This window comes from Lepidochelys kempii, chromosome 1 (assembly GCF_965140265.1).
Source record: "Lepidochelys kempii isolate rLepKem1 chromosome 1, rLepKem1.hap2, whole genome shotgun sequence".
Taxonomy (NCBI): Eukaryota; Metazoa; Chordata; order Testudines; family Cheloniidae; genus Lepidochelys; species Lepidochelys kempii.
This window is the reverse complement of record NC_133256.1, coordinates 133,690,870-133,716,821: the sequence shown is the minus strand read 5'-3', so window position 1 is coordinate 133,716,821 and position 25,952 is coordinate 133,690,870. Positions and strand designations below refer to the sequence as shown.

The 25,952-nt window shown below is 41.3% G+C and overlaps 1 protein-coding gene across 6 annotated transcripts in view; it reads right to left on the bottom strand.

Annotated features, from left to right (window-relative positions):
* FRMPD4 (FERM and PDZ domain containing 4) overlaps positions 1–25,952 on the bottom strand; it is a 447,791-nt gene that overhangs the window by 161,988 nt on the left and 259,851 nt on the right. For 5 of the 6 annotated variants that reach the window (XM_073354864.1, XM_073354871.1, XM_073354914.1 and 2 more), the window contains one exon: positions 2,700–2,816. The exons of the other annotated variant lie outside the window; for it this stretch is intronic. In XM_073354864.1, the coding sequence (XP_073210965.1) occupies positions 2,700–2,816 (117 nt within the window). The remainder of the gene's footprint in view (positions 1–2,699; positions 2,817–25,952) is intronic. 6 annotated transcript variants of the gene reach the window in all.

Genomic DNA, 25,952 nt, shown 5'->3' with positions numbered 1-25,952 from the left:
ACCTCTCTGTGAGGTGGAATACCTACGTCACTGGGAGAAACCCTCCCATCGGCATAGGTAGTGTCTCCACTTAAGCACTACAGTGGCCAACTGCTGCACCAAGGTAGCATTTTAAGTGCAGACAAGCCCTAACTTCTTTCCCAGTTCTGTAAAAATGTGGTAATGTTCATCTTGTTTCTCTGAGCTACAAGGAAATGGGTGTTGGGAAGGGCTGGGGGTTGGATGGAAACAACTAATTTCAGTTGTTGATGTGCAAGAAATTGATGGGACTGCTTATGTTAGCATTTTTAAATAAAACTGTCAAGGGCATCCAGAACACCAGTTGGGTGCTCTTCAATTACAGTGTGTATACATCCAAATAAATAAATAAATAAATAACCAATTGCAGATAGAATAATGGCCCCAAAGGGAATGGAGGGCGATCATCTCTAGAATGTTAATTTAGTATCTTTATGAGCACTAAAACACACTAAATACAAAAACTAAACACTAGGGTCAGTATAATTTGGCATCATAAGGCCCTTTTGACTGTTATGGAATTTTGATCAGAGAATTTCTACAATATTTTGAAAGGCGGTAAAACAGCATGGAGCCTCAACATATTAAAGGGAATCAGAAAAACAAACAAAAATTGCAGACAGAGGTGATAATTACCAGTCAGATATTAACTTTGAAAATGCTCTATTAATTTACAGAATTAATGAGTGCTAATGCATTCAATATAGTAAGGTACAGCTTTGTACTGATCCATGAGAATTAGACTATCAGTCTGACTAGTATCATTCTGGAAGTGAGAGAACGCAGGATTCAAGCTTAATGGTTGTCTTCACTAGCTAGATACTACCGTTAAAGCAAATGACAGCAATAAAGTTCTGGGAAGATCCTGTCTAAATTCTTCACTAGTCCTTTGTAACAATAGCAAAAATGCACAATTCTAAAAGATTCTTCCCAAATTATATACCTGATCTAGTCATGTTGGAAATAGTCTTTGGGATTTTTAGTTACTGCGGGGTAGTCAAAATCAGTAAAGCTGATAGTTAAACACTAAATGACTAAAATATTTCAGAAAGAATCCTGTAAACGGAAACACCACAGCACTTCAAATTTAGTCTAGCAGAGTGTAAGCATAAGAAATGAAGAGGTAATTATTAAAGGAAACGATTGACTTTTTAAAGCATCTCTGTTGGCGAATAGCTGGAGGCACTAAAACATAGTTTACACAATAAGATACTTGAAGTACGGACACACACATCCCAGCCTGTAAGGTCATGTGATATGAGTAAGTTTTGGATTGGAAAAAAACTCTCAAATCCAGGGATGAGAGTGGCTGTGGGCGAGGGTGGGCTATAGTATCTCAATCCTGGGCTGGTTTACAGCCCTTGGTATAATTTAAACACTCTGAGGCCTGTCTAAATTTCTGTCCCTGGTTGCCCAGGGCCTACTCAGAATCTACATGCTGTGGCCCTATCCAAAACGCCTGCCTCCATTATGTTTCCTATGGCTATGAGTGAGTTCTTAGCACAAAAAGTGAGGCAGACAGGCTAGGAGAACTCTCCTTTAACTAGATTGACGGCTTTTAGGTCTCCTTTATAACGTTCCAACCCTTTCACCCCATGTGAAGAGCATGGAGTGGGGATGAGGATCTCACCCCGATTTTCAAAGGAGCTCAGCACCCAGAGCTCCCATCAAGAACATTTAACAAAATTAGAACCATGGGAGCTGCTGGGTGCTAGGGCCTTTTGAAATTTTGGACACTTAATTTAGGTGCCTTAACAGGAGCTGAGCTCTTCAGAAATTCTGACCACCAGTTCTAGGTGTTGAGCACTTTTGAAATCCTGCTTCTTAAATAACACTTAGCCTGGTCTTTGCAGAAGTAAATTAAACTAATACCAACAAATAGAGTAAAACCAAATGATGGTTCTGATATTTCAGCTCCATTTGTTCTTAGCAAAAAAGTATTCCAAACTACAATCCAAACCAGAGCTCCACTTACTTGGACAGGAAAATCTATTTTAATCAAAGGCACAGACAGTTCAAAAGAGTAATTATGGAAAGTTTTAAAGGGGAGGAAAAGCAAACATAATCTTTGTTTACAATCTAATCATTCCTTTTAATTTCTCTTACAATCCTTTAAACCCAGAGGCAAAGGATCATGGATCTTAGCTGTGCAAGCAAATGGAAATCTAAGAATTAGATTACAAACTAGATAGGATCAAAGAACTTATTTTCTCTTTGCCAGTATGATGAATATATCAGGCAAACTAAAATGGATCACATGTCCGAGAGAACAGATTTGTTCATCCCAGTCAAAACTGATCTTTTGCCTCATTCTTTTAACCTGGGAGGGATTTTTGTGGATCATATTTACTGTAATTCTTCACTGTAAGGTTCTCTTCTAGGAAACTGTCTTCAGCAGAACATCAAATACCAAGAAAAACAGATCCTTAAGTTATCTGTGTTTCTATCAATATCAGAAGATACCAAAGAGTATGCAACAGTGAAAGAAAGACAGGACACAAAGACTGGTCAAGACCATCTCTTTGTGCACAAACCAGAACAGTTGAGCATTAACATGGTAAAGCTGAAGCTGATGTCAACTCAAGATGCAGAGAGAAAGAGTGCTAAGTACTAGAGTTACAGTACTGAACTGCAGCCTCTATCCATCTAACAAAAACTCGTGCTAAATCCGTTCAACCTACTTGATGAAGTAGTCTCTCCCATCTCTGTTTGTCGTCATCTCCCATCCATAGGGTGGGCCCTGGTTCAAGCTCCAGGTTCCTGAAGGATGTGGCCAACCTGAAGACTTGGTCCTGTGGCTGCAAATTAGCAAAAAATAAATACTTAGACTAGAAAAATCAGACTCTTTGTTTCTATCAATACTTGCATACCACACTGTGGCATCTGAGTATCTTCAGATGTGTGAAATATTCCTTCAGACAATCTCCTGGTTGCAGAAACGAGGCTTATTCAGTTTTAATTTCAATCAATTTATTCCTAGGAGTTATGAAGGAATGTGATTTGCAATCACTTAGAAGGTCCTGTCTGCGACAGGAACTTGAACCCAGGCCATGACCACATGTATCTATGTATACATATGATTATTTTTCCTATATATTGCAGCACAATCAAGAGAAGAAAAGACAGACAAAAATAGTCCTAGTCTTTGCTAACTCCTCTGTTCCAGTATGATAAATTCCCAACACTTACAGTTTAATCACAGAATTCTTGTGGCAAACTATGCACGTTAATGCACTAAATGGCACAAGAAGCTATGTAAATGTTCAATTCCCATGTGATGCACACTCCTGTTACTATCAACCTATTATTTGTTTCTTGGGTGGTAATAAAGAAAATCCATCACATTTAGATATAGGGATGCTGTATGTGTTCTATATGTATTTGTAATTACATCCATATATTATCCATTACTTCTCCTTCAAATAGCTTCTTGCAATTCACATTTTTTCAGCTAGCATTTTGCTGCTGATCTCTACTTCAGCACTCTCCATTGCTTAGCATGGGCCAACCTGTACCACCCCAAAGAAACACCTACAAGAGGGGTACATAGAAGGTTCATCTGTGTTTCCAACTAATGGCCCCATCAGGCTGGATAGGTTTTGGAATGTCTGGCCTTTCACCTCCACATATAAGCAGGGAGGTCCCAGCCCCATGGAAAGTCAACCTTTATGACCTGGTCCTTTGCCCTCTCCTGCAAGAGGTGTCCCAGTTCCTGTGAATAAACGCCACCACTCAGGGAGTTATAGGCACAGAGCCTAAGTCAAGACTCCTAACAGTATGACCTGAAGCACGGATATCTGTGTGGATTCGAAAGGGATGCATGGGACACCAAGATACACAGACAGGATCCATTCAGAGAACCTCCAGACCCTGAAGGAGAGGAGATGATCTGGTCCCATTTTAGGATTTTATAACACATTTTATATATATATGAACCACCATGAGAACCCAGTTGATTACACCATGTAGTTCATACATGCTCTTCCAAGAGCTTTTCCACCTCTAATTCTTCCCCCATATAACCCATTCCTCTCTCTAGCCTGTGCTGGTGATAACTTTTACTCATGGTATTTGTATGAGCCACATTGTAAGCTGGGGCCTTGTCTCATATTTACCATAATGACCACCGTTGATGCTATTTAAATAATAAGACATATCTATATCCACCTATCTTAGAGTGAAGTGTAATTTGGCCAGCACTTTTTTTAAAAAAAAGAGAAACAGTTAGCTATGGGTAACTCAACAATCCATTCCAAATTGCTAAATTCTATAACAGTGTACATAGTTTGTCTTTCCCAAAAGGAGGAATGAATCATTAAAAACAAACTAACTAACCTTTTTCATTATTTGAAGGCTTAATCACTATTGAGGAAAGATAGTGATTCAAAATATAATTTACATGTAAAACAGAGAATTACAATAGAGTGCTAGAGATTGCCTGAATTTCATTACAAATCACACTAAGCAAGCACTGTATCTTCAAGGAGTAGAAAAACATTTCACTAAGCATATCTAAACACAGGCATTTGCAATAAAACAGAGCTTAGTTCTAATATTTGAGCATGCTGGAAATTTTAATAAAATTAACATTACTCATATTACAGAAACAAATAAATGTCAGATTTGCTACATTATCCCAGATAAATGCAACTAAACCATTCCTGATTAAAGTAGTTTAACAAATCAAATGTTCTTATTAAGAAACAAAGTAATGCTTTTAAAAATGAATCTTTAGTAATATTCTGTAGCATGCAGACTCATATAAAACTGAACTAATGCATCCTTATATCCCTCCCAAAGCTTACAGGCTTTTGACAGAGGGAGACAAGAATAATTGAGGAGCCTATATTGAAAGCAAAAACATCAGAGTGGGAAGTTTTAAAATGAGTAGTAAATTACCTACAGAATATACCCCATATGGTTCATAGACTGATGAATCCAACTTCATGGATCTCAAATTAACACTTAACAGCTTATTTTTACCACTTTTTTTACAGTAATTTTCATGGTAGTAATAAAAATACCTAGAAACTATGTGTGTAGACATGTGCCATAAGAACAAATTATCCCTTTTTTAAAAATAATTTTAATACTTTCATTTATAAGGTAGACACTACTGCTCACTTGTTTGTACCTCAGTTTGCCCATTTGTAAAATGATACATAATTTAATTTTGTAAAACACTTTGAAATCTACTGTTAAACAGTGCTATGTATGAGTTAAGTATTATTATTAATGTTCCCATACGTCCCATGTACCTTTTCACAATTCATAAAGACCTAGATAATCTTCCCCATCCAAATATAATTTTTAAATTGCTGCATTAATGGAGCTCAGGGTCGATTAGCATTGATACTTCACAGCACTTTGCACAGCATGAAGAATGAAGGAATATTCTGTATTTTTGTTTATAAATATCATATGCACTTCAGTTTAGCTGCTTGATATTATTCTGCCCAACTGCAAGGAGTTAACTCAAAGGAGGCTGTTGGCGAGAAACAAACAGGAAACAAAACAATGCCAATGAAAAGGTCCTGTCAGAGAAAATACCAAGGGTTCTTGTGGCTACAATGGGGAAGCTATTAACTTTGGTGCCAAGCAGGTGGATATTCCAGCTAGACTCACAAGGTATATTCTTCTCAGGCTGGAATTGGGATCAAAGAGAATACTAATCCTCTTAAAACTCCATCTTAGAGATGGAGTGGGATTGAATGGGCAGCAGCAGCAGCTGGAGAGGAGTTTCTAACAAGGAGCCTGGAGGATGTTGCAGAGGTAGTCTGTCAACTCCCAGCCCAGGAGTTGGAATGGCTAGGCTGAGCGGAACTTACCTAATATGGAAAGGATAAAGTGCAAGGAAAGAATACATTGTAGGTGAGAACCAGGGGGACAGGCCTTGTGTTGTTTTATCCCTTTTATTGCTTACTATGTACATTTGGGCGAATAAGCAATATTTGTTCTGATAAAACTGTTGAGCCACATTAATCAGCCGTTTGTCACGGTCTCCCTAAGATACATTTTCTTGCAGGTGCCTAGTATAGTTGAGCCTGTCATGTTTACACAGTCAAAAACAAGGAGGCTATGGTGGCCCAATTACGCAGTCTAATAGTGGTTGGACCACGGAGCCCCCCACCCTTGAAAAAGGTGCAAGAAGCCAAACCTGTCACCTAAAGGGTGCACCTGAGACGGGACTAAAAGTAGTCTAAAGCTTGCCCTGTACCTGTGACAAAGTAAACCCAGGTTGGAAAGCCATTTGCTTATAGCTGGGAATCTTGCCTTTTTCCTAGTTATATATAAATGATCTCTTGGCTGCCTGTTCATGTGCCTCCCTCAATAGTTGGTCAGTCTCTTCATCTAGCGCAACCATGAGATGGAATGGGCAGTCTGCACACTGGTAAGTGGGGGAGAAGCATGCCCCCAGAGCAAAAGGCTAGCCTGGGCCATGGGAGATTTGGATTCAATTCTTGCTGGGCCACAGACATCCTGTGGGATCCTCGAAAAGTCCCTTCATCAGGTATGACTCAATTTCCCATCTGTAAATTGGGGATGATAGCAATTCCCTACCTCACAGGAGTGTCGTGGGGTTAAATACGCTAAAAATTGTGTGGTGAGGTAGATTTACACCCCAGCTTGTTGCACACTAACCCTCTGTTTAGACAAGCCATTCGTTTGCATCCTCTGAGTTTCATTTACAGTTTTTGATTCAAATGTATGGAAGCCTGAGTTAAAACTGCTTCAGGCCTATTACAAAATCAGTGAAAATGAGTAAGTGCCAGCAACTGAAATTATACAGAACGGTTGTAATCTCACTTGGCAAAGTATATGAGCTCTATCTCAGTGTATATGTGTACACAGAGAGAGATTGCATCTCATAAATAGTTAAGTCAAGCATGTTAGTCTAATTGACTTTACCAGGTAAAGGAAGGGCATTGTCCAAGTTCATGAGGGAACCAGGCAGCCCTGGCTGATAGATGCAGCCTACAAGTATGTGGCCTACATCTGATTACTCCACCTCTGAAGTAATTGAGCTTTACGCAAAGATGGCAGAGAAAGTCAAAACTAGGACTGACTTAAGATAGGCACTGGTTATGTCTGAGTCTTGTTCTCGCCACCTAGTATGATACTTGGAAGTGAAATTGAAGTTCTTTAGGGGAATTGTCCAAACACGCCTTGAGCCTCAGCTTGCTAGATTAAACAGATCTTTTAACGGGTAGATGTGGCATCTTTTGTACTTTAAGCAGCAGACTCTGCAAGGCAACTTGTTGCTGACGCCAGGAGGGGAGATATAGGGCAGGAATGCCAGCCAGGCCAGGCTGATCATTCTCCTGGTACTTATTATTTTACATACAGTTCCACTGAGCTGAGTGTCTACTAGTCCTGTATGTAAAGAACTGAACCACGCCAAGGAAGCAATACTCTACTACAGAATATCACAAGGCAAGTCCAGAATTGTAGCGATTGGTTCCCCACATTAAACCAGCTAGTTTGCTGATCAGATTGTGTCTTGTCTTTACTGTCAATGAGGTCTTGGTAAGGTGTTCCTTGAAAGTCAAAGTATTGTCCAGTGCAAAACCAAGATACACAGACTTTGGGTTGTGAATCATCCTGTGTCCATTCAGGAACATGCTGAGCTGTTTGTTGGCCTTTGCATGGTGGATGGAAGCAGATGGAAACTGTCTTTTACAAGTTTTAAGTCTCCATCTTTTGCAATAGTGGACCATCTGTTTCATGACAGCATTCAGGACTTCTACTAGATGAAGTGAAAACCTGAGTCTCCTGTTATCGGTAGTGTGCATAATATATATGGCTAGGGTATGTTATGAGTCTATATTACATCTACATGTTCTTAGGAAGTCTTTAATCTACAGATGATTGATCCCATCTTGTCAATAAACACAGTATTTAGATTGAATAGTATTCAGAATATGCATGATTGAAACCATTACAAAAAGTAGCTAATGAAAATGCGTATTGCTCAGTAACTCCTTTTACACCTCAAAATTGAAGCCACTTAAATTTTTGAAAGCATATTTTTATTATCCTAATATCTAGCTGGTTTTAGGGTTTTTGTTTGCTTTTCCCCTCAAATCACTCCACTGTTAAATGCTAACAACTTAAAAAAACAGAATGGAAACTGGAAAACTAAACATGCTATTTCTATGATATTTAATCTGCCTCTGCCTCCGGAATAAAAATGCTTAGCCCAATTTTCCCTCTTTCCAGAAGACAAGAGCCTCCACTGAACCACTAGGCCTGTCAATCTTTCTATTTTAATGTGAAAAAAGAAAGCTTTTTTTAAAAAAAGGACTGCACCACTGTGCTATCAAGATCAGTTGTCATATCCTCCTTTCAAAACCCTACCACAGAGCAAGACACACCAGCAGGCATAGAGTAGACACAGAAATCTTGTTGCATGATCAAGGACAACTGAAAGGGTTATCATCTCTACACACACACAAAATGTTGAGGAAATATTTTACAAGGCCTGTTCTGCCCATATCCAGCAGCTATTCAGTGGAGATGAAAGATCTCAAAGCACTTGTCTATAGTTGCACATCGAAGCATTTCTCACTCAACAAGAAATACTTTACACTGCCAAGGAATCCACCTACTGCCAGAGCCCCCACTGTTTGGATAAAGTAGTGGACACGGGTCTGGACCTGACACCACGTGAGAGAATACACAGGAAAATAAATGAGATGTACCTTCTGATAAAAGAATGTCAGACAGAAAGCCAGTCATATTTAACCTTAAAAAAAAACAACTGGGAAAAATACATTTTTAGGAGGATATTTGCATTGACTCAGAAAAACTACATGACTCCAACAAGACAAATCTGCTCTTCCCTCCCCCTGCAAAAGCTTCCCCGGGTGATTTACTGACTGATTCAACAAATACACCCAGAAGTATACAGCACAAGCACAGCTAGAGACAATGAAGTGCATAAGTAAGACTCATGGACATACATTACAAATGAAAAATCACACCAAGGCCCTAAACCACCGTAAGCACAGGAGGGGACTCCTACTCATTTCAGACAGACAGAGACCTCAGTGGGGCGCTACACAGGCTAAAGTTAAGCATGTGTTGTCATGCTTTGATGGATCAGGGTCATAGCGAACAAACAAGAAATTGTTAGTTCTCATACACCATGTGAACCATTTTTTGTATTCTCAGAAGCACTACTACAAATGAAACAAAGCTTAGGAAAACCATCCCACCCATGTGCTTAGGCTTCTAGAATTGAATTGATGGCAAACTGAGTCAGGAGAGAGAGAGAAACAATGCCTGACCCAAATGTCACATTTCTTTTCATAGTCACATAATTTGAATAAGGATACCCTCCTCAGACAAATCCCATGGCCTTTCAACAGGCCCTTGACCCCATTCAACATACAGTTGTTTCAGACAAATAGAAAGGAATGTCACAGTGTACCTCATCTTCTAGCATCCAAACAGAGTTTTCCTCCTTGGTCTGGTGTAATCACACAATACAACTAGAGTTCCACAAACAAAGTCTATCCTTGCTGGAGTATGGTTTATTAACATACAAAATATGTCTCAACACTTGTACGGGAAAACCCCAACCATTCACACCACCTCCCCAAGCTATCCTCTCACTGGGGATACAAAGAGCCCTTCTACCTTTGTGTCATAGGTTCACAAAGTCCTACCCCCTCATTGCCTGGGTTCACCTATTGGAACAGGTGTTCCAGGAAGTAGTCACCCTTCCCTGGAGAAACATAACAGCTAAACCGTTCCCTTTCAGGTCTCTCAGCACAGACACTCCCAATTATTAAAAATAATTATTGAGCTGATAAATCTATGAATTATTGCTTGCTCTCCACAGGTCTCACATGGCAATGCAAAATGGCTTGGTTTTTATTCTACTTCCTCCCAGCCTACAAGTCTAATGGCACTACAAATCCCAGAATTCCTATAACATGGGGGCAGAAAATTCAGGCACAAACCAGAGCTTAATACCGAAATCCTACAAAAGGGCACAACTCACTGTGCGACAAGGTTCATCTCCCTCTAATAAGTTCTAGCTCCCAATTCATCCACTGACTGTGTGAGCTTCCAGACTCATCTCAGTGGGGTGATCACTAAGATGCTTCTTAGGCAGTCTGCTCTATGGATCTAGCCCAGTGGGAACTTCAGTATGTACTTTGGGCTGAGCATCCCCCAACTATTGCTGCTGCCATGCTCCTCAAATGGACCCATCTGCCACTGCCAGGATGCAGGTAGAAAGAAGGGACAGGGTCCTGCTTGTTGCTGATCTTCTGGTACTCTCACAAGAAGCCCCTTGTTTCTGCTCCCTGTGCGAGGGCACTCTAGCTGCTGATGCCTTTTTGGAAGGGAGGGAGGAGGTTTCCCGGTTGTCAGGGAAGGCTGTTGCCGGCACTACCTGCACCCTCTGGAGCAGGGGTTCACACAACATTCTCTAATAAAGTGGCAGGTGAGAGGACAGGATCCCATCCCATCTGAAGTCAGGAATCATAGTGGTCATCTAGCCCAGTGGTCATCTAGCCCAGGCCGCTGCACTTATTGCAGGACTAAGTATTATTTAGACCATCCTTGACAGGTGTTTGTCTAGGAACTGATGAGCTGGTGAAGAGAGAGGCTCTATCCTGCCCAAAGAGAAGCAGTGGCAGCCCTTGCTTCCCCATCGTAGTGGATAGCTTGTGTGGGGATCCATGCTAGGAGTGGTAATGGCATTCACAAAGCCAGAGTTTGGGAGTGGGGCCTGGAGACCATGTGTGGAGCCATGCCTAGGACCCAGGATTGCCTTAATCCACTCATCGTACCCATGTGTGCCATCATGTGTAACCCAATCTAAGATCTGTATGCAGTCCATCCGCAGCGCTCCCACAACACTCATCTTCGAGCCCAGACCTCTGTCCACATCACTCCTTTCATGAGTCTCTTCACTGGCACTGCCTCCCTTATGCTCAGTTTAAAGGCTCTGCAACACTCTGACTTGTCAACATCTCATCATTAGTTGCCTGCTATTTCCCTCTTTTGAACCTGCACTCCATCAATTACACCTCCCTCCACGTATAATAACCCTTGTATGCAATTCTAATCACATACCATTACTTCCGTGCTAGTTTTGGGATTAAAAACATTCAGGACACACTATAATTAGACTTGTTTCAACGTACTCCTCCCCTAGTCTTTTTGTGAGCTCGTTCCTGTTCTTTTTTTCTCCTTCTCTGTGTTCCAGTTCATCCCACTGCAATGAATAAAGCTACAAGTAGTGTGATGAAGTGAATAAGGCACTTTTTGCTTCCAACCAGGCAGACTGCTCTTCATTATTATTTATACTGTGGTGATGTCCAAAATTAGGTTCAGGGCCTCACTAAGCTGAGCTCCTTACAGACATCTTTGTAGACACGGTCCCTGCATTGGACAGAGGATAGCTGGAGCTAGTTATATTTGTCCAATGATTTAGTGGTTATGCATTATTAATATTTGATTTCCAATTAATTACACACTAATGAGCTGGGAGATTGTAGGGTTCTAGTCCCAGAATCAGGCACAACAGAATCAAGATGACTAAGTTCAGTATCTGATTGGGAACTCCGGTGTACACAACAAAGACGAGCACACTATGTGGAAAGCAAAACTCTCAGCAATTGTATGAGCACAAGATACAAATGCTTCAAACCACTTAAAAAGACAGCAAAAATACAGAACAAAAGTAATATCTTTTACCATTCCTTGCATATACTCACACCCTTTCTTGAGGATCTGATGGTAAGAAACAATGGTCCTTCTCTGTCACTGGCATGCCACATGAGTCTGAAGGTCCAGATCTAGATCCAGATTAGATCAGCTCCGTCTCACATGGTGGTCTGGCCTATTATAGGGCCTAGAGACTGTCGTGAACGTTCATACAAATGCCCCACCTCCCTGGCCCATTCCTCACCCTAATAATGTTGCGGTGTCCTTACCCTATCGGTTAGTATATTAATTATTTTAGCTTTTTACCATCACCATTATCAATTCGTTCCCAAGGCAAGTTCGCAATTAAGCATTTGCCAACATTTTATCTTAAAATAGTCAAGCCTAGTCTCAGTTCATTGTTCCTGTGGTAACATGGTAGCACTTTGTACAGCCTCCCCCCACCACCCGTTCCCAATTTCCCAAAACCCAGTGTCACTGACAGGCCACCTATCTCTGCCAAAGTTCACAGGCCTCAAAGCCTTATGCTAACCGTTTAAGCTAATGCCTTACAGGATACAGGTCTGTAGGTTGCTTGCATTACTGCTAGGTAAAGAAAAACACTAAAGCTAGCTCTCTGGGCTACAGGATAAAGCTAGAGCTGGTTGGGAAAATGTCACCGAAACCTCCTCTTTAAGGAAGAATGCCCTGTAGCTCCTGTTTCTGGTGGCAGGCTGGGAGCATGGACTCTGCAGGGTTCAATCTCTACTCCCCTGCTGCTAATCTCCACTTCTTGCGGGGTCCCTCTCCCCTGTCCTAGAGGTTCTGCTGCGTTGCTCCTCCCTGGGGATATTACTTTCCTCCTTTCTGTTTCCCTGGAAAACAGTCAGTTAAAACAGAAAACAGTACTGCCCATCTGAGACGGAAAACAGTATCATGTTAATTGTAATCTATTACGTTGATTAGAAGAGTACCGAAAACTTTTTAAAACTGAACGTTCTTACCCTTTCGGATTTTGGGGGGATATTGAACAACAAATGTTTATGATTCTGCACTGGCTGTAATTTGCCAATTGATTTTACTTTCCAACAAATAAGAAAGCGTGGGTGTTGAGGATGACACTGGTTGATCCTCTCTTTGGGATCCCCATCATACGCATCTGAAGGGTTGGTCATTGTACAGTTAAGTACCAACAGACTCTGAAAACAGTTACTTTCTCAGCTAAATTCCTAATCAGATATACACACAATAACTGGCTCTCTGGATCTGGGGAAGGCAGTGGATGTGATATACCTTGACTTTAGCAAAGCTTCTGATATAGTCTCCCACAGTATTCTTGCCAGCGAGTTAAAAAAGTATGGATTGGATGAATGCACCATTAGGTGGATAGAAAGCTGGCTACGTCATCGGGCTCAACAGGTAGTTATCAATGGCTCGATGTCTAGTTGGCAGCTGGCATCAAGCGGAGTGTCCTGAGGGTGGGTCCTGGGGCTGGTTTGGTTCAACATGTTCATAAATGATCTGGATGATGGTATGGATTGCACCCTCATCTAGTTCGCGGATTACACTAAACTGGGGAGAGAGGCAGATATGCTGGAGGGTAGGGATAGGGTCCTGAGTGACCTAGACAAATTGGAGGATTGGGCCAAAACAAATCTGATGAGGTTCAACAAGGACAAGTGCAGAGTCCTGCACTTAGGATGGAAGATTCCCATGCACAGCTACTGGCTGAGCAGCAGTTCTGCAGAAAAGGGCCTGGGGATTACAGTGGATGAGAAGCTGGATATGAGTCAACAGTGAGCCCTTTTGCCAAGAAGGCTAATTGCATATTGGGCTGCATTAGTAGGAGTATTGCCAGCAGATTGAGGGAAGTGATTATTCTCCTCTATTTGGCACTGATGAGAACATCATCATCAGACCAAAGGTCCATCAAGCCCAATATCCTGTCCTCTGACAGTGGCCAATGGCAGGTGCCCCAAAGGGAATGAACAGACAGGCTATCATCAAGTGATCCATGCCCTATCACCCAATCCCAGCTTCTGGCAAACAGAGGCGAGGGAGACCGTTCCTGCCCATCCTGGCTAATAACCATTGATGGACCTATCTTCCATGAAACTATCGAGCTCCCTTTTGAACCCTTTTCAGAGTAGCAGCCGTGTTAGTCTGTATTCACAAAAAGAAAAGGAGTACTTGTGGCACCTTAGAGACTAACAAATTTATTTGAGCATAAGCTTTCGTGAGCTACAGCTCACTTCATTGGATCTTTTGAACGCTGTTATAGTATTGGCCTTCACAACACCTTATGGCAGTTCCAGAGGCTGACAGTGCGTTGCATGAAAAAATACTTTCCTGTGTTTGTTTTAAACCTGCTGCCTATTAATTTCATTTGATGGACCCTTGTTCTTGTGTTATAAGAAGGAGAAACACACACCTCCTTATTTACTTTCTCTATACAACTCATGATTTTATAGACCCCTATCATATCCCCCCGAGTCACCTCTTTTCCAAGCTGAAAAGTTCCACTCTTATTAATCTCCCCTCATACGGAAGCCGTTCTATACCCCTAATAATTTTTGTTGCCCTCTTCTGAACCTTTTCCAATTCCAATGTGTATTTTTTGAGATGGGGTGGGCATTTTATGGATTTATATAGAGGCAATATGATATTTTCTGTCTTATTACCTTCCCCTTTCTTGATGATTCCCAACATTCTGTTCACTTTTTTGACTGCCGCTGCACAGTGACTTCAGAGAACTATCCACAATGACTCCAAGATCTCTTTCTTGAGTGGTAAAAGTTAATTTAGACCCCATCATCATGAGGCCGCATCTGGAGTACTGCGTCCAGTTTTGGGGCCCCCACTACAGAAAGGATGTGGACCAATTGGAGAGAGCCCAACAGAGGGCAACAAAAATTATTAGGGGTCTGTGGCACATGACTTATGAGGAGAGGCTGAGGGAACTGGGCTTATTTAGTCTGCAGAAGAGAAGAGTGAGGGGGAATTTGGTAGCAGCCTTCAACTACCTGAAGGGGGGTTCCAAAGAGGATGGAGCTCAGCTGTTCTCAGTGGTGGCAGATGGCAGAACAAGGAACAATGGTCTCAAGTTGCAGTGGGGGAGGTCTAGGTTGGAGATTAGGAAACACTATTTCACTTGGAGAGTGGTGAAGTACTGAGATGGGTTACCTAGGGAAGTGGTGGAATCTCCTTCCTTAGAGGTTTTTAAGCCCCAGCTGGGGTTGGTCCTGCTTTGAGTAAGGGGTTGGACTAGATGACCTCCTGAGGTTTCTTCCAACCCTAATCTTCTATGATTCTGTGATCAGAATTTCTGTTCCTAACCTTATTTTACTCAGATGGGAGGCATCTGTTGGCTTCCCGTAGAATTTCTCTCTGGAAACTGCCTCTAGTTTTCCCTGTAGCAGCAGCACTTTACACTTTTCAGATCTGAGACATTTTCCTTTTTCATAAATTGTTCTTGCTCTCCTCTCTCTTTTTCTCTCTCCTCTTACTCCCCACCACCACTGCCTCCCACTAGGTTCAGTTGCTTTTTTTGTTCACCTGCTGTCGTCTCGTACATGACCCACATACTCTCCTCATTTTCTCACTCCCCCATCCCAATTCACATTATCATTAAAGCTGTGAACTCATTGTAAACAATCCCAAGAAAAAACAGTTACTAACCTTTTGTAACGGTTGTTCTTCAAGCTGCATATGTCCGTTCCACAACCTGCCCTCCTACCCCTTTACATCGGAGTTTCCATAAAGAAGGAACAGAGGGGGCGTGGGGACGGCTGGGTTCTTTATACTCGCACTAGCAGCCCACAGCAGCAGAGGGCGCTCAACTCGCCCCAACTGAGGGAAAAAAATTTTGGTGACTGTGAGCAGGGCACGTGCACGCCAAGAGTCGAATGGACACGTGCAATCACTTGAAGAATTCTCTTTTTTGTTGCTGTGGTAGTCTTTGGTTTTAGGCTCACTGACCCCATTAGAGCTAGTCACAACTTCAGAAGAAATTATTTTCCCCTTCAGAGTCTAGTCTTCTGAGCGCCTGAATCTAACTTAACAGGCGAACAATGGTTTGGGCCTGGATTTTTTAAAAAGGCTTGTTTACCTGAGTTTCAGTTGCTTATCTGTAGGATGCTGCAGGTATGCACTATTATACAACATTATTATACAGAAAGAGTAAGAGACTATTTTTAAGAAATGAGGTGTGTGCTGGGTTGCTTTTCTGCTTAAATGGCATTTTTGACCAAGTTTTTGACCAAGGCTCAAGTTTATTCAATGTTTTTTAAAAAAACTGGACTGGTCAGTAAAGCATGCTTGATTCTTTCTTGCTTAGTAAACAGACAAAACTTGATTTCTGGAGCTAGTCTTTTTAAAAAGCCTGATTTCCTAGCAAATCTGTGCACTTGTAAAGTTCTCTGGCTAACACCTTTGTTGGGCGATAAACAAAATTCATGCTCAGTATCATGTTAGCTGTGCTCATACTTTCCACAAAATGAGAAGCGTCAACAATTAAATCCTATGCCTGGCAGAACAGTAATTGGTATTAGGGAAGACTATTGCATTATACAAAATTAGAAAAGGCAAATCTTTTTTGTTGCTCTTATGTTAAAAATGTCTTATCCCATTCATGCAGCTAAATCCTTTTCTTCCTTCCAGTTTTTCCAGTGTAAAGCCCAATCTTCTTCTGAAAAGTCTCATTCATACTTAACTTGTGCTTAGTCCCAGAGAGAACAAGATCCAAATATACAAAAGGAAAGCTATCGCCACTCTTCCCTTAAAAAAAAAAACAAAGAAAAAACATCTGCAGATGTTGCAGAGTTCATGTACGGCTCCTAATAATCACAGTTTATGACAGTACAGATTAGATCATTTGGAATTTAACACTGCAAATTTTCATCATATTTTAAATAAATGATACAACAATATATTAACTAGTTTGTTACACACTACATATTTTATGTAGCATGAAAACTTGCCATCTGTGTGATTCTAGGTACACTTTACATATTCATTAAAATCTGGATTGGCACACTCCATTTTAAAAAGTGCACGGGAAATATATTTTTATGTGTAGTAAGATTATTATTTATATAGCAGTCAAAGCAAACATTGGAGGTGAGATCTGAGTACAACACAATACAAACAGAACAAGCAGTGTGATGCAGTGTTTGCAGATGGTATACAGCATAGAGTAGGTGTTTATTTATGAAGGAGAAGCAGGAGGGGCTTGCTTCACTGGAAGGCTGTTGTGCACATCCACAACAGAATGAGAGAAGGCTCTCGTCAGGAGTAGGCTAAGCAGATATATGGAATAGCATAGACAGAAGCAGAAGAAATCACAGAATCAAGGGGAGAGAAAAGGGGAACAGGTGGAGATGAGGACAGATATGAAAGTTGGGATAAGCAATAAAATATAAAGGAATATTAAGAGTTTCTCCTAAAGTTTCCTTTCCTACACCATACATTAAATGAACCAGCTCAGAAGATATTATGAGACATTTTGCTATCTCTTGAGAATCTCTCTACTTTGTCAAATAAACGTTTACTTGCTTTCCCTATAAACATACTTAAGAGCTGTGTGTTAAGTGAGGTGATGATCTGAGGTATAGCTGGTAAGCTGAGGTGTACTGCTTCTTTGGAAGCAGTGAATCTGTGAGTACTGCAACTGTCTAATGCAACAGGAGCTGGATACTCCAGTGAGATGATTGGAGTGCGCTTATCACTAACCTGGAGAGAGCAAGAGCGACCAGGACCAGTGTAGGTCTAGAGAGAAGTGTTTGTTTTGCCCATGGCAGGTGGACTTTGGGAGCTGACCCATGGCAGGTACAGACAAAGCTTCCTCATGCCAAGGGATACTCCCAGGAAGCATCACAACAGAAAATCTGTTTTCACATTGAGAACCAGCTGGCCTGGTTACCAAAAATTCCTGTTGCTTTGGTGAAAGAGATGCTTCTCTTTTCCTGTGTTCTGGTTTACATCATATTAGGGAATGAGAGTTGAATATTGCATTTTAACCTATTGAGCTATTATACGAATGACAATCCCTTTTGATGGAAAATCATACTGACCTAGAGAGGAGAAAGCCTAAAATCTCCAGATAGTTTCTTAATCTATTTGAAGCACTGTGGACACAGGCACCCTTAAGAAAACAAACATCAGTTTGAAGAAATTCTGTGTTTCAGAAACCATAAGCACATAGTGCCAGGAAAACAGGCCTGATTCTCTGTTGCCCTAAACATCAGTACAAATTGAGTATAAAACATTACCAAAGCAAAATGGTGTTTTGCACTAACTTTGCTCAGGTATAAACAACTACACAAGGTGCAGGGCAATGAAAATGTTTGTATTTTTAATTTTAAATATGAAATGTTCCTTAATGAACATTTGGTACTTAGATAAAGAAAGGTATTAAAAGAATCTAGAGCATATTCAAGGACCTGATGAAATATTTGACTTATGTGTTAAAAAGCTAACATGAAGTGAAAGCCTTTGGAGGATAGCCAACCAAAAAGCATCGTAAGAACCCAGTGGTCATGGCTCATAAGGCTTATTAAATACTTGATTAGAAGTTATGTAGACATTGTTCAGAATCAAACAGAAGCAATGACAGCATGTCAATCATATACAATTTAGAAAGCACAATAAACAGGTACTGATACAGAAGCTGAAGATTTATATAGTGTTTCATCCGACTGACGTTGAGCCATACTAAGGCTGCTGGAGAAGATGACTTCAGTGATTTATATTACCGTTTTAAATATGTTTACGAAGGCATCAAAGAACATAGATGGATTGTACAAAACAAGATAAGGACTCTTCAAAGTTGGCATTTATTCAATGAAACAAAGTAGCTGACACAGGAATTTGAACCTAAGGAGGAATAGTCACTCGAAGTCAACCAAGGTGATGACGTCAGCCGGAAGAAAGGAAGCCTAAAAGAAGGTTTGAAAAGACAGCTAGGGAACAACTTTTTTTAATCAGAATCATAGAATCATAGAATCATAGAATATCAGGGTTGGAAGGGACCCCAGAAGGTCATCTAGTCCAACCCCCTGCTCAAAGCAGGACCAATTCCCAGTTAAATCATCCCAGCCAGGGCTTTGTCAAGCCTGACCTTAAAAACCTCTAAGGAAGGAGATTCTACCACCTCCCTAGGTAACGCATTCCAGTGTTTCACCACCCTCTTAGTGAAAAAGTTTTTCCTAATATCCAATCTAAACCTCCCCCACTGCAACTTGAGACCATTACTCCTCGTTCTGTCATCTGCTACCATTGAGAACAGTCTAGAGCCATCCTCTTTGGAACCCCCTTTCAGGTAGTTGAAAGCAGCTATCAAATCCCCCCTCATTCTTCTCTTCTGCAGGCTAAACAATCCCAGCTCCCTCAGCCTCTCCTCATAACTCATGTGTTCCAGTCCCCTAATCATTTTTGTTGCCCTTCGCTGGACTCTCTCCAATTTATCCACATCCTTCTTGAAGTGTGGGGCCCAAAACTGGACACAATACTCCAGATGAGGCCTCACCAATGTCGAATAGAGGGGAACGATCACGTCCCTCGATCTGCTCGCTATGCCCCTACTTATACATCCCAAAATGCCATTGGCCTTCTTGGCAACAAGGGCACACTGCTGACTCATATCCAGCTTCTCGTTCACTGTCACCCCAGGTCCTTTTCTGCAGAACTGCTGCCTAGCCATTCGGTCCCTAGTCTGTAGCTGTGCATTGGGTTCTTCCGTCCTAAGTGCAGGACCCTGCACTTATCCTTATTGAACCTCATCAGATTCCTTTTGGCCCAATCTTCCAATTGGTCTAGGTCCTTCTGTATCCTATCCCTCCCCTCCAGCGTATCTACCACTCCTCCCAGTTTAGTATCATCCGCAAATTTGCTGAGAGTGCAATCCACACCATCCTCCAGATCATTTATGAAGATATTGAATAAAACCGGCCCCAGGACCGACCCCTGGGGCACTCCACTTGATACCGGCTGCCAACTAGACATGGAGCCATTGATCACTACCCGTTGAGCCCGACAATTTAGCCAGCTTTCTACCCACCTTATGGTGCATTCATCCAGCCCATACTTCCTTAGAAGAATTCATTCAATCAGCAACTTTGTTTGGTTTTCTTCTTTTAAAAAATAAAATAAATAAAAAAGAATGTGCAACTAAAGGCAGAATTCCTAACAGAGCCTAGCTTGGGAACTAATTCAGTGTATCCTAGACCCCAAACACACATAGTAGACAAAATGTCCATTCATGTTACAGACCTTTCACTCTTTTCTATGCCAATTGACCCAAACACTAGCTCAAGGGTGGTTTTCAGAGGGAAAATTCTCTCTGTAAGCATGAAACCACTCTGAAATATCAGTGGAAGAAATCACTGTCAACAGCTGTTCTGATATTTGGCGCTGGAAACCTGAAGCTCCAAAGAAGGTCAGAGTTTTCCAGAAAGAAACTAAAGAAGAAAGCCTGAAGGGAAGGCAGAGAGAGAGACGGAAATAACTGCTAGCTAAAATATTATCTTGGAAATGAAAAAAAATTAAAGTGAGTCAATTACAAAAAAAAACGTTAAAAGTAGTTTCAGGAACTATACTTTCAACTCAATTCCTCTCACAATTTTTGTGGTGTTACAATCACATCTTCTGGCTGTTAAGATGTTTTTCCCCATTACGATATGAGAGATAGACACATACAAAAGGTAATGGTGATTTACTGCCGTTAGAGGGGAAACAGTGAAATTGTTTGCACATTTACACAAAATCCTGTCAAAAACAAATAAGGTAAATAAACTGAAAAAATAAAGAAATCATTTTTCTCTTTCAGTTTTAGTGATCTTAAAATGAACAACATTAATAGGCAAATATTTGCATACCAAAATATGACTTTTTAAAAGTTCATAATGTACTTTTAATGTAGTCTGACTGTGCAAAATTAACTCTAAAATAGCATCGTGCTAAATTATGCCATAACATCGCTCATTATGCCGCAACATCGTATTGCATTCAAAAACGTATATATAAGATAAACATCTAAAATTAAAGTTATGCCAATGGTCTCTAGGCTTCCTTTGAAAAAATAACAGCAGATATGATGACTGATAAATGGGCAACTTGCCCAAATAAGTCTGAGGAAGAGGAGCAATAAAAAACTTGAGGTAACACTGGATTATTGTGTGAGTCTACTGTGTAAAATGATTAATTTCACATTTTAAGCTTACAGTACTCTGTTGTAATGAACAATTATCAATTTTTTACTTCAAATTATACAGTCTGTAAAAAAAATCAGCAGAACACAGTGTGACAGTGCCCCCCATAAGGCTTTATGGAAATATGCTTATGAATATATATGACATAACTGGAATATGTTCTATGCTACACATGCCATGTAACATATCTATGTAAAGGTTATGATCTACTGAATCTATTAATCCTATTTGTATACATGTATCATTTTTGTATTCGAAGTTATGAATATTGGCCGTGTACTGGCTTGATTTCTCAATAACCTTAGTAGAGCATTTGGTCAGTTCCTGGAGAAAGGAATTTGCAAAGTTAAGTGCCCAATCAAGAAGCACTTAAGGAACAATGCATCTTGGAATACTCCAATCCACATAAGAAGTCTTCCTGAAGACATTCAAAATACCATGTGGGCAATGGCTTCAACCTGTAAAAACTGAGTCATGCATAGACATGTGACTTGCCCAGGTGACTCCAGAACTCCATCTTGGAGCTGGACTTTGCATAGGAGAAGGGAGGGGGTCTCCACACACAAGAGAAAGTCTATTAATGCCCATGGGAGACCCCTCCATTTGGTCTTCAGCTGGCTAAGGAGATAGCCTCTCCACCCCCAAGGATACCTGAAAGAAACTGGAACAAAGGACAGTAACTGCTTTCAACTACCTAAGAGGTGGTTCCAAAGAGGATGGTTCTAGACTATTCTCAGTGGTAGAAGAGGACAGGACAAGGAGTAATGGTCTCAAGTTGCAGTGGGGGAGGTTTAGGTTGGATATTAGGAAAAACTTTTTCACTAGGAGGGTGGTGAAACACTGGAATGCGTTACCTAGGGAGGTGGTAGAATCTCCTTCCTTAGAAGTTTTTAAGGTCAGGCTTGACAAAGCCCTGGCTGGGATGATTTAGTTGGTGTTGGTCCTGCTTTGAGCAGGGGGTTGGACTAGATGACCTCCTGAGGTCCCTTCCAACCCTGATATTCTATGATTCTATGATTCTAACTACAGGGGGTGTGAGTGCTTGCTGGACCTAGACTAGAAGGAGTCTAGTCTGTAAAAGAGAGCTTACTGGAACTGGTGAGGTTTTTATCTGTATTCAGTTTGATTAGACATAGACTTGCATGTTTTATTTTATTTTGCTTGGTAATTCACTTTGTTCTCTCTGTTACTACTTGGAACCACTTAAATCCTACTTTCTGTATTTAACAAAATCACTTTTTACTTATTAATTAACCCAGAGTATGTATTAATACTGGGGGGGCGGGGGCGGAACAGCTGTGCATATCTCTCTATCAGTGTTATAGAGGGCGAACAATTTATGAGTTTACCCTGCATAAGCTTTATACAAGGTAAAATGGATTTATTTGGGGTTTGGACCTCTTTGGGAGTTGGGCATCTGAGTGTTAAAGACAGGCACACTCTGAAAGCTGCTTTCAATTGAGCTTACAGCTGTTAGGGGACATAGTTCAGACCTGGGTCTGGGTTTACAGCAGGCTAGTGGGTCTGGCTCAAACCAGGCAGGGCACTGAAGTCCTAAGCTGACTGGGCAGGAAAGCAGGAGAAGTAGTAGTCTTGGCACATCAGGTGGCAGCTCTCAGGGGGTTTCTGTGATCCAACCCGTCACAGACAGAATTAATAGCTTTTTTAAAAGCTCACACTGGTGCCACTTCCTTCATTATATGACCTCTCCTTTTCTTGGCAGTCAAAACATATGGTATGCTGTCAGATAGGTTCTAATCCTACTTCCAAAGGGTATGATTTGATGATAATGTTACAAAAGGACGAGATCACTAAATCAGCCCAGTGTTTCCAAAGATTGTCAACTCAGAATTTAAAAAAAGGCTGCTGCAGACTTTTAGCTATTATTTTACAAATCACAATATTTCTTACTTTTTTTAAATTAGTAACAGCTGGTGTATCTCAGACCTTAAACACTATCCTGTTTTGGATATTAAATAGAAAAGGCAGCTTTTAAAATTACAGTGTGCCAGGTGTGTGGGGAGTGAGGAGGGAGAGGGAACCAGCGGTAGCATGGAATTGTATGATTTAGAAAAAGATCAAATTCAAATAATATTTTTCCCTTTTACATGAAGTTGCTAATATTTACTTAAGTATAGGCTCACATCACAAAACAAGTTGTAACTAGTATCAAAACACTGGAGACAGTGACATATTTTGGTCTACGTCAGATAGGTCTGTGAATCACATCATTGTCCCAGCCACACACTTGGGAACACCAGGCAATAAACCATCCCATCCAGGTCAGCATTATTTCTTTCATCTTTTACAGCTATTTGGGAGGGCTGCCATCAGCCCTCCCTCTTCCCAACCTGATCCTTTACTTGGAACCTGCCACTCTCCCCTCATATAATGTTTGGGAGTGGGAGGACTGGGGGGAAAGCAGAATGGTTGTCTCCCCACTGTATCAAACATTAGGCAACCCAACCCTACTTTTCCCAATTTCCTTAGGGAATGCCTCTCCACAAGACCCCTTCAAATCCTGTTTACCTGCATAGGACACCTGCCAAACCTGTTACCTGTTAAGTTGCAACATATCTGACCTAACCCCTATCCCTGACCAGCTGTGGGGAAGGCAATTCCTTCCCCCTCCCACCCTGTGCCTGGCCAATGTAGCAGAGCAGGAAAGATTCCTTCCCAGCCCCAAAGGAACAAGGTGACTAGTGAGAGGCCCACCACTGAACATGCAAATCTGGCCTTACACTGATCCCATGGGTGGGTGTTGTTGGCCCAAGACAGAGTGAGTTCTTACTAACGTGAATGGGTATATAGACCCACCCCTCTCTCCAGACACATGTTGGGCTACTGTTTCCCCAAATCTGTTCCTGCCATGTCCCTTTCCCCGGGCTCCGCCCAGGTGAGTTTCCTTTTTCCCCTCTTAACAATTCCTTTGAGTGCTGCTCCTTAAAGAGGCTTCACCTTCTTTCTTTCTGCAGCCAGACAAGGACTCACTGCATCCAGTTGCAGTGAGCACATTTTCAGGTAGGTGAACAGTGATGTACTCACCACCCACAGTGCCCCCTTGTGTCAGGGTGCAATGCTGCAGGACACCCTTGTCTTTGGTGCCTCCTACTGGCCATCTGCCTCTCACTGAATCTTGCATGGCTTGGCCCATTGACCAAATCACATAAAGTCCAGTCCCCTTCTGGGATAACAAAAGGTCCAACTAGAACTCAAAGGAATATGTCCAAATAATAATTCTTCCACCCCTCTTGGGCACCACCCAAGTGTTCTTACTAGCCCTCCCTCAATTCCTCCATCCCAGGAGCCTTAATCTGCTTATGCTGTTGCATGCCCTGTCCTCAGGGACTGGTAGGGGGATTAAGGCCTACTCTGTACTCTGGGTTCCAGCCCAGGGATCCTGCATTAAACAGTTATGTCTGTTCCTTCAGATGTGCTGCCGTTTCCCTGGGCCACTTCCTACCTAGAAATCCCCTTAGCTGCTTCCCTACAGCCTGTGCTTAACACAGCCTCCCTTTGGTACTTAGGCCTGGGGCTTCTCCCTCCCCAGCTGACCTAAGTCTTCCTCCTCTTGTGGGCTCCACTAAAGTGCTTTTATTGACCTACCTGATGGCCTCCCCCAAAGGAACTCTGCTGGTTCTCCTACCCACAGAAAAGTTGCTTTCTCCACAGTATCTTTTTATTTTTCCTCCCTCCGATAAACTGAGTTCTCCATTCTGTATAGTCTTGTCCTAAACCTTTCTCAGCTGGAGTCACTAATTAGCCTTAAGTTGTGGTATCATTATCAGCTGGAAGCTAGCTGCTAGGTCACAGGCAAGGCTGAGCCTTGCCTGCCTTAAAAGCCTAGCCAGCTTGTGGCAATAAACAAATAGAAAAAACTGTGAGCATTTCCACTTCTAGTAGGTGTATCAATCAGTGCACAATTTAATAAATAACGTTGCTTTGTTCACCATGTTATCTTTGCTAAACTACCAGTAGGGTTACATTTACCTGGACTGACAGTATTCACAAAATAATATTTCATTTACATGTCTTGGAAAATGGGTTACAGTATATTTTTGTGCAATAAATGCCAGAGGTTTAGGAAATCTAGGTTTGTGCTTCAGCACTCCCACCAAGTGTCATCAGTTATCTAGCAGTATGTTATTTAAGTCCTGATGGTCCAGCACTCAGAGATTAAAGCAATTACAGTGCATTAGCAATATGTGTTGTAATTTTAGTTTCCCTCCTCCCCCGTCAACCCCTGGATACAGAGAGACACAAGTTAGAGTAACTGTCAAAAATGGAATAAGAAAATGAACAATATGTCATTGTTATTCCATTGGAGAATAAGATTTCATTCCTAATCATTTTCTTCATCTATCATGTCCTTTAATATGCTGCATTATATCACAGCCATCTCCTGGCTCCTATCTACTATGCATATCTACCAATCCCACCATGTTGCTTTGATTGTCAATTGCTCAGTCATTTATGCCAACAGAGAGGTCAAATAGTTAGGCATGGGACCACAAATAAAAGGCTTTAAAAACTGAAATGAAAGCTATGCTAAGGAGAAACAAGGAGGTATATTTTAAAATGCATTCACATGGCTGCACCATTTTCTTTGATTTTCCTTTAGTGTCAAGAACAAGGTTTATTAGAGAGACAGGCGGTGAGGCAATATTTTTTATTGACTAAATTCTGCTGATGAAACAGACAAGCTTTCGAGCTTATGCAAAGCTCTCTTTCTGGTCTGGCAACAACACTAAATGAGAGCCAGGATTGCATTTAACTGGAATGACATTTTTAATACCAGTTCTCCCAAATAAATGGGTTTTAACCTAAACACATAGTTTCTTTTAAAAAACACTGAACGCAAAGACCATGACTAAATTCAAGGTGCTCAGCTCAGTGATAAAGACAAACCGAGCAGGTTACAAGTGGTGCACTTTTCAATGCCTCACATTTTAACAGATATTTTCATACTTCACGGATCTTTTCCTTCACTACACTCTGAAACTAAAAAGTTCCTACTGCTACAAAGAAAGGTATGGAATACTTGTGGCACCTTAGAGACTAACC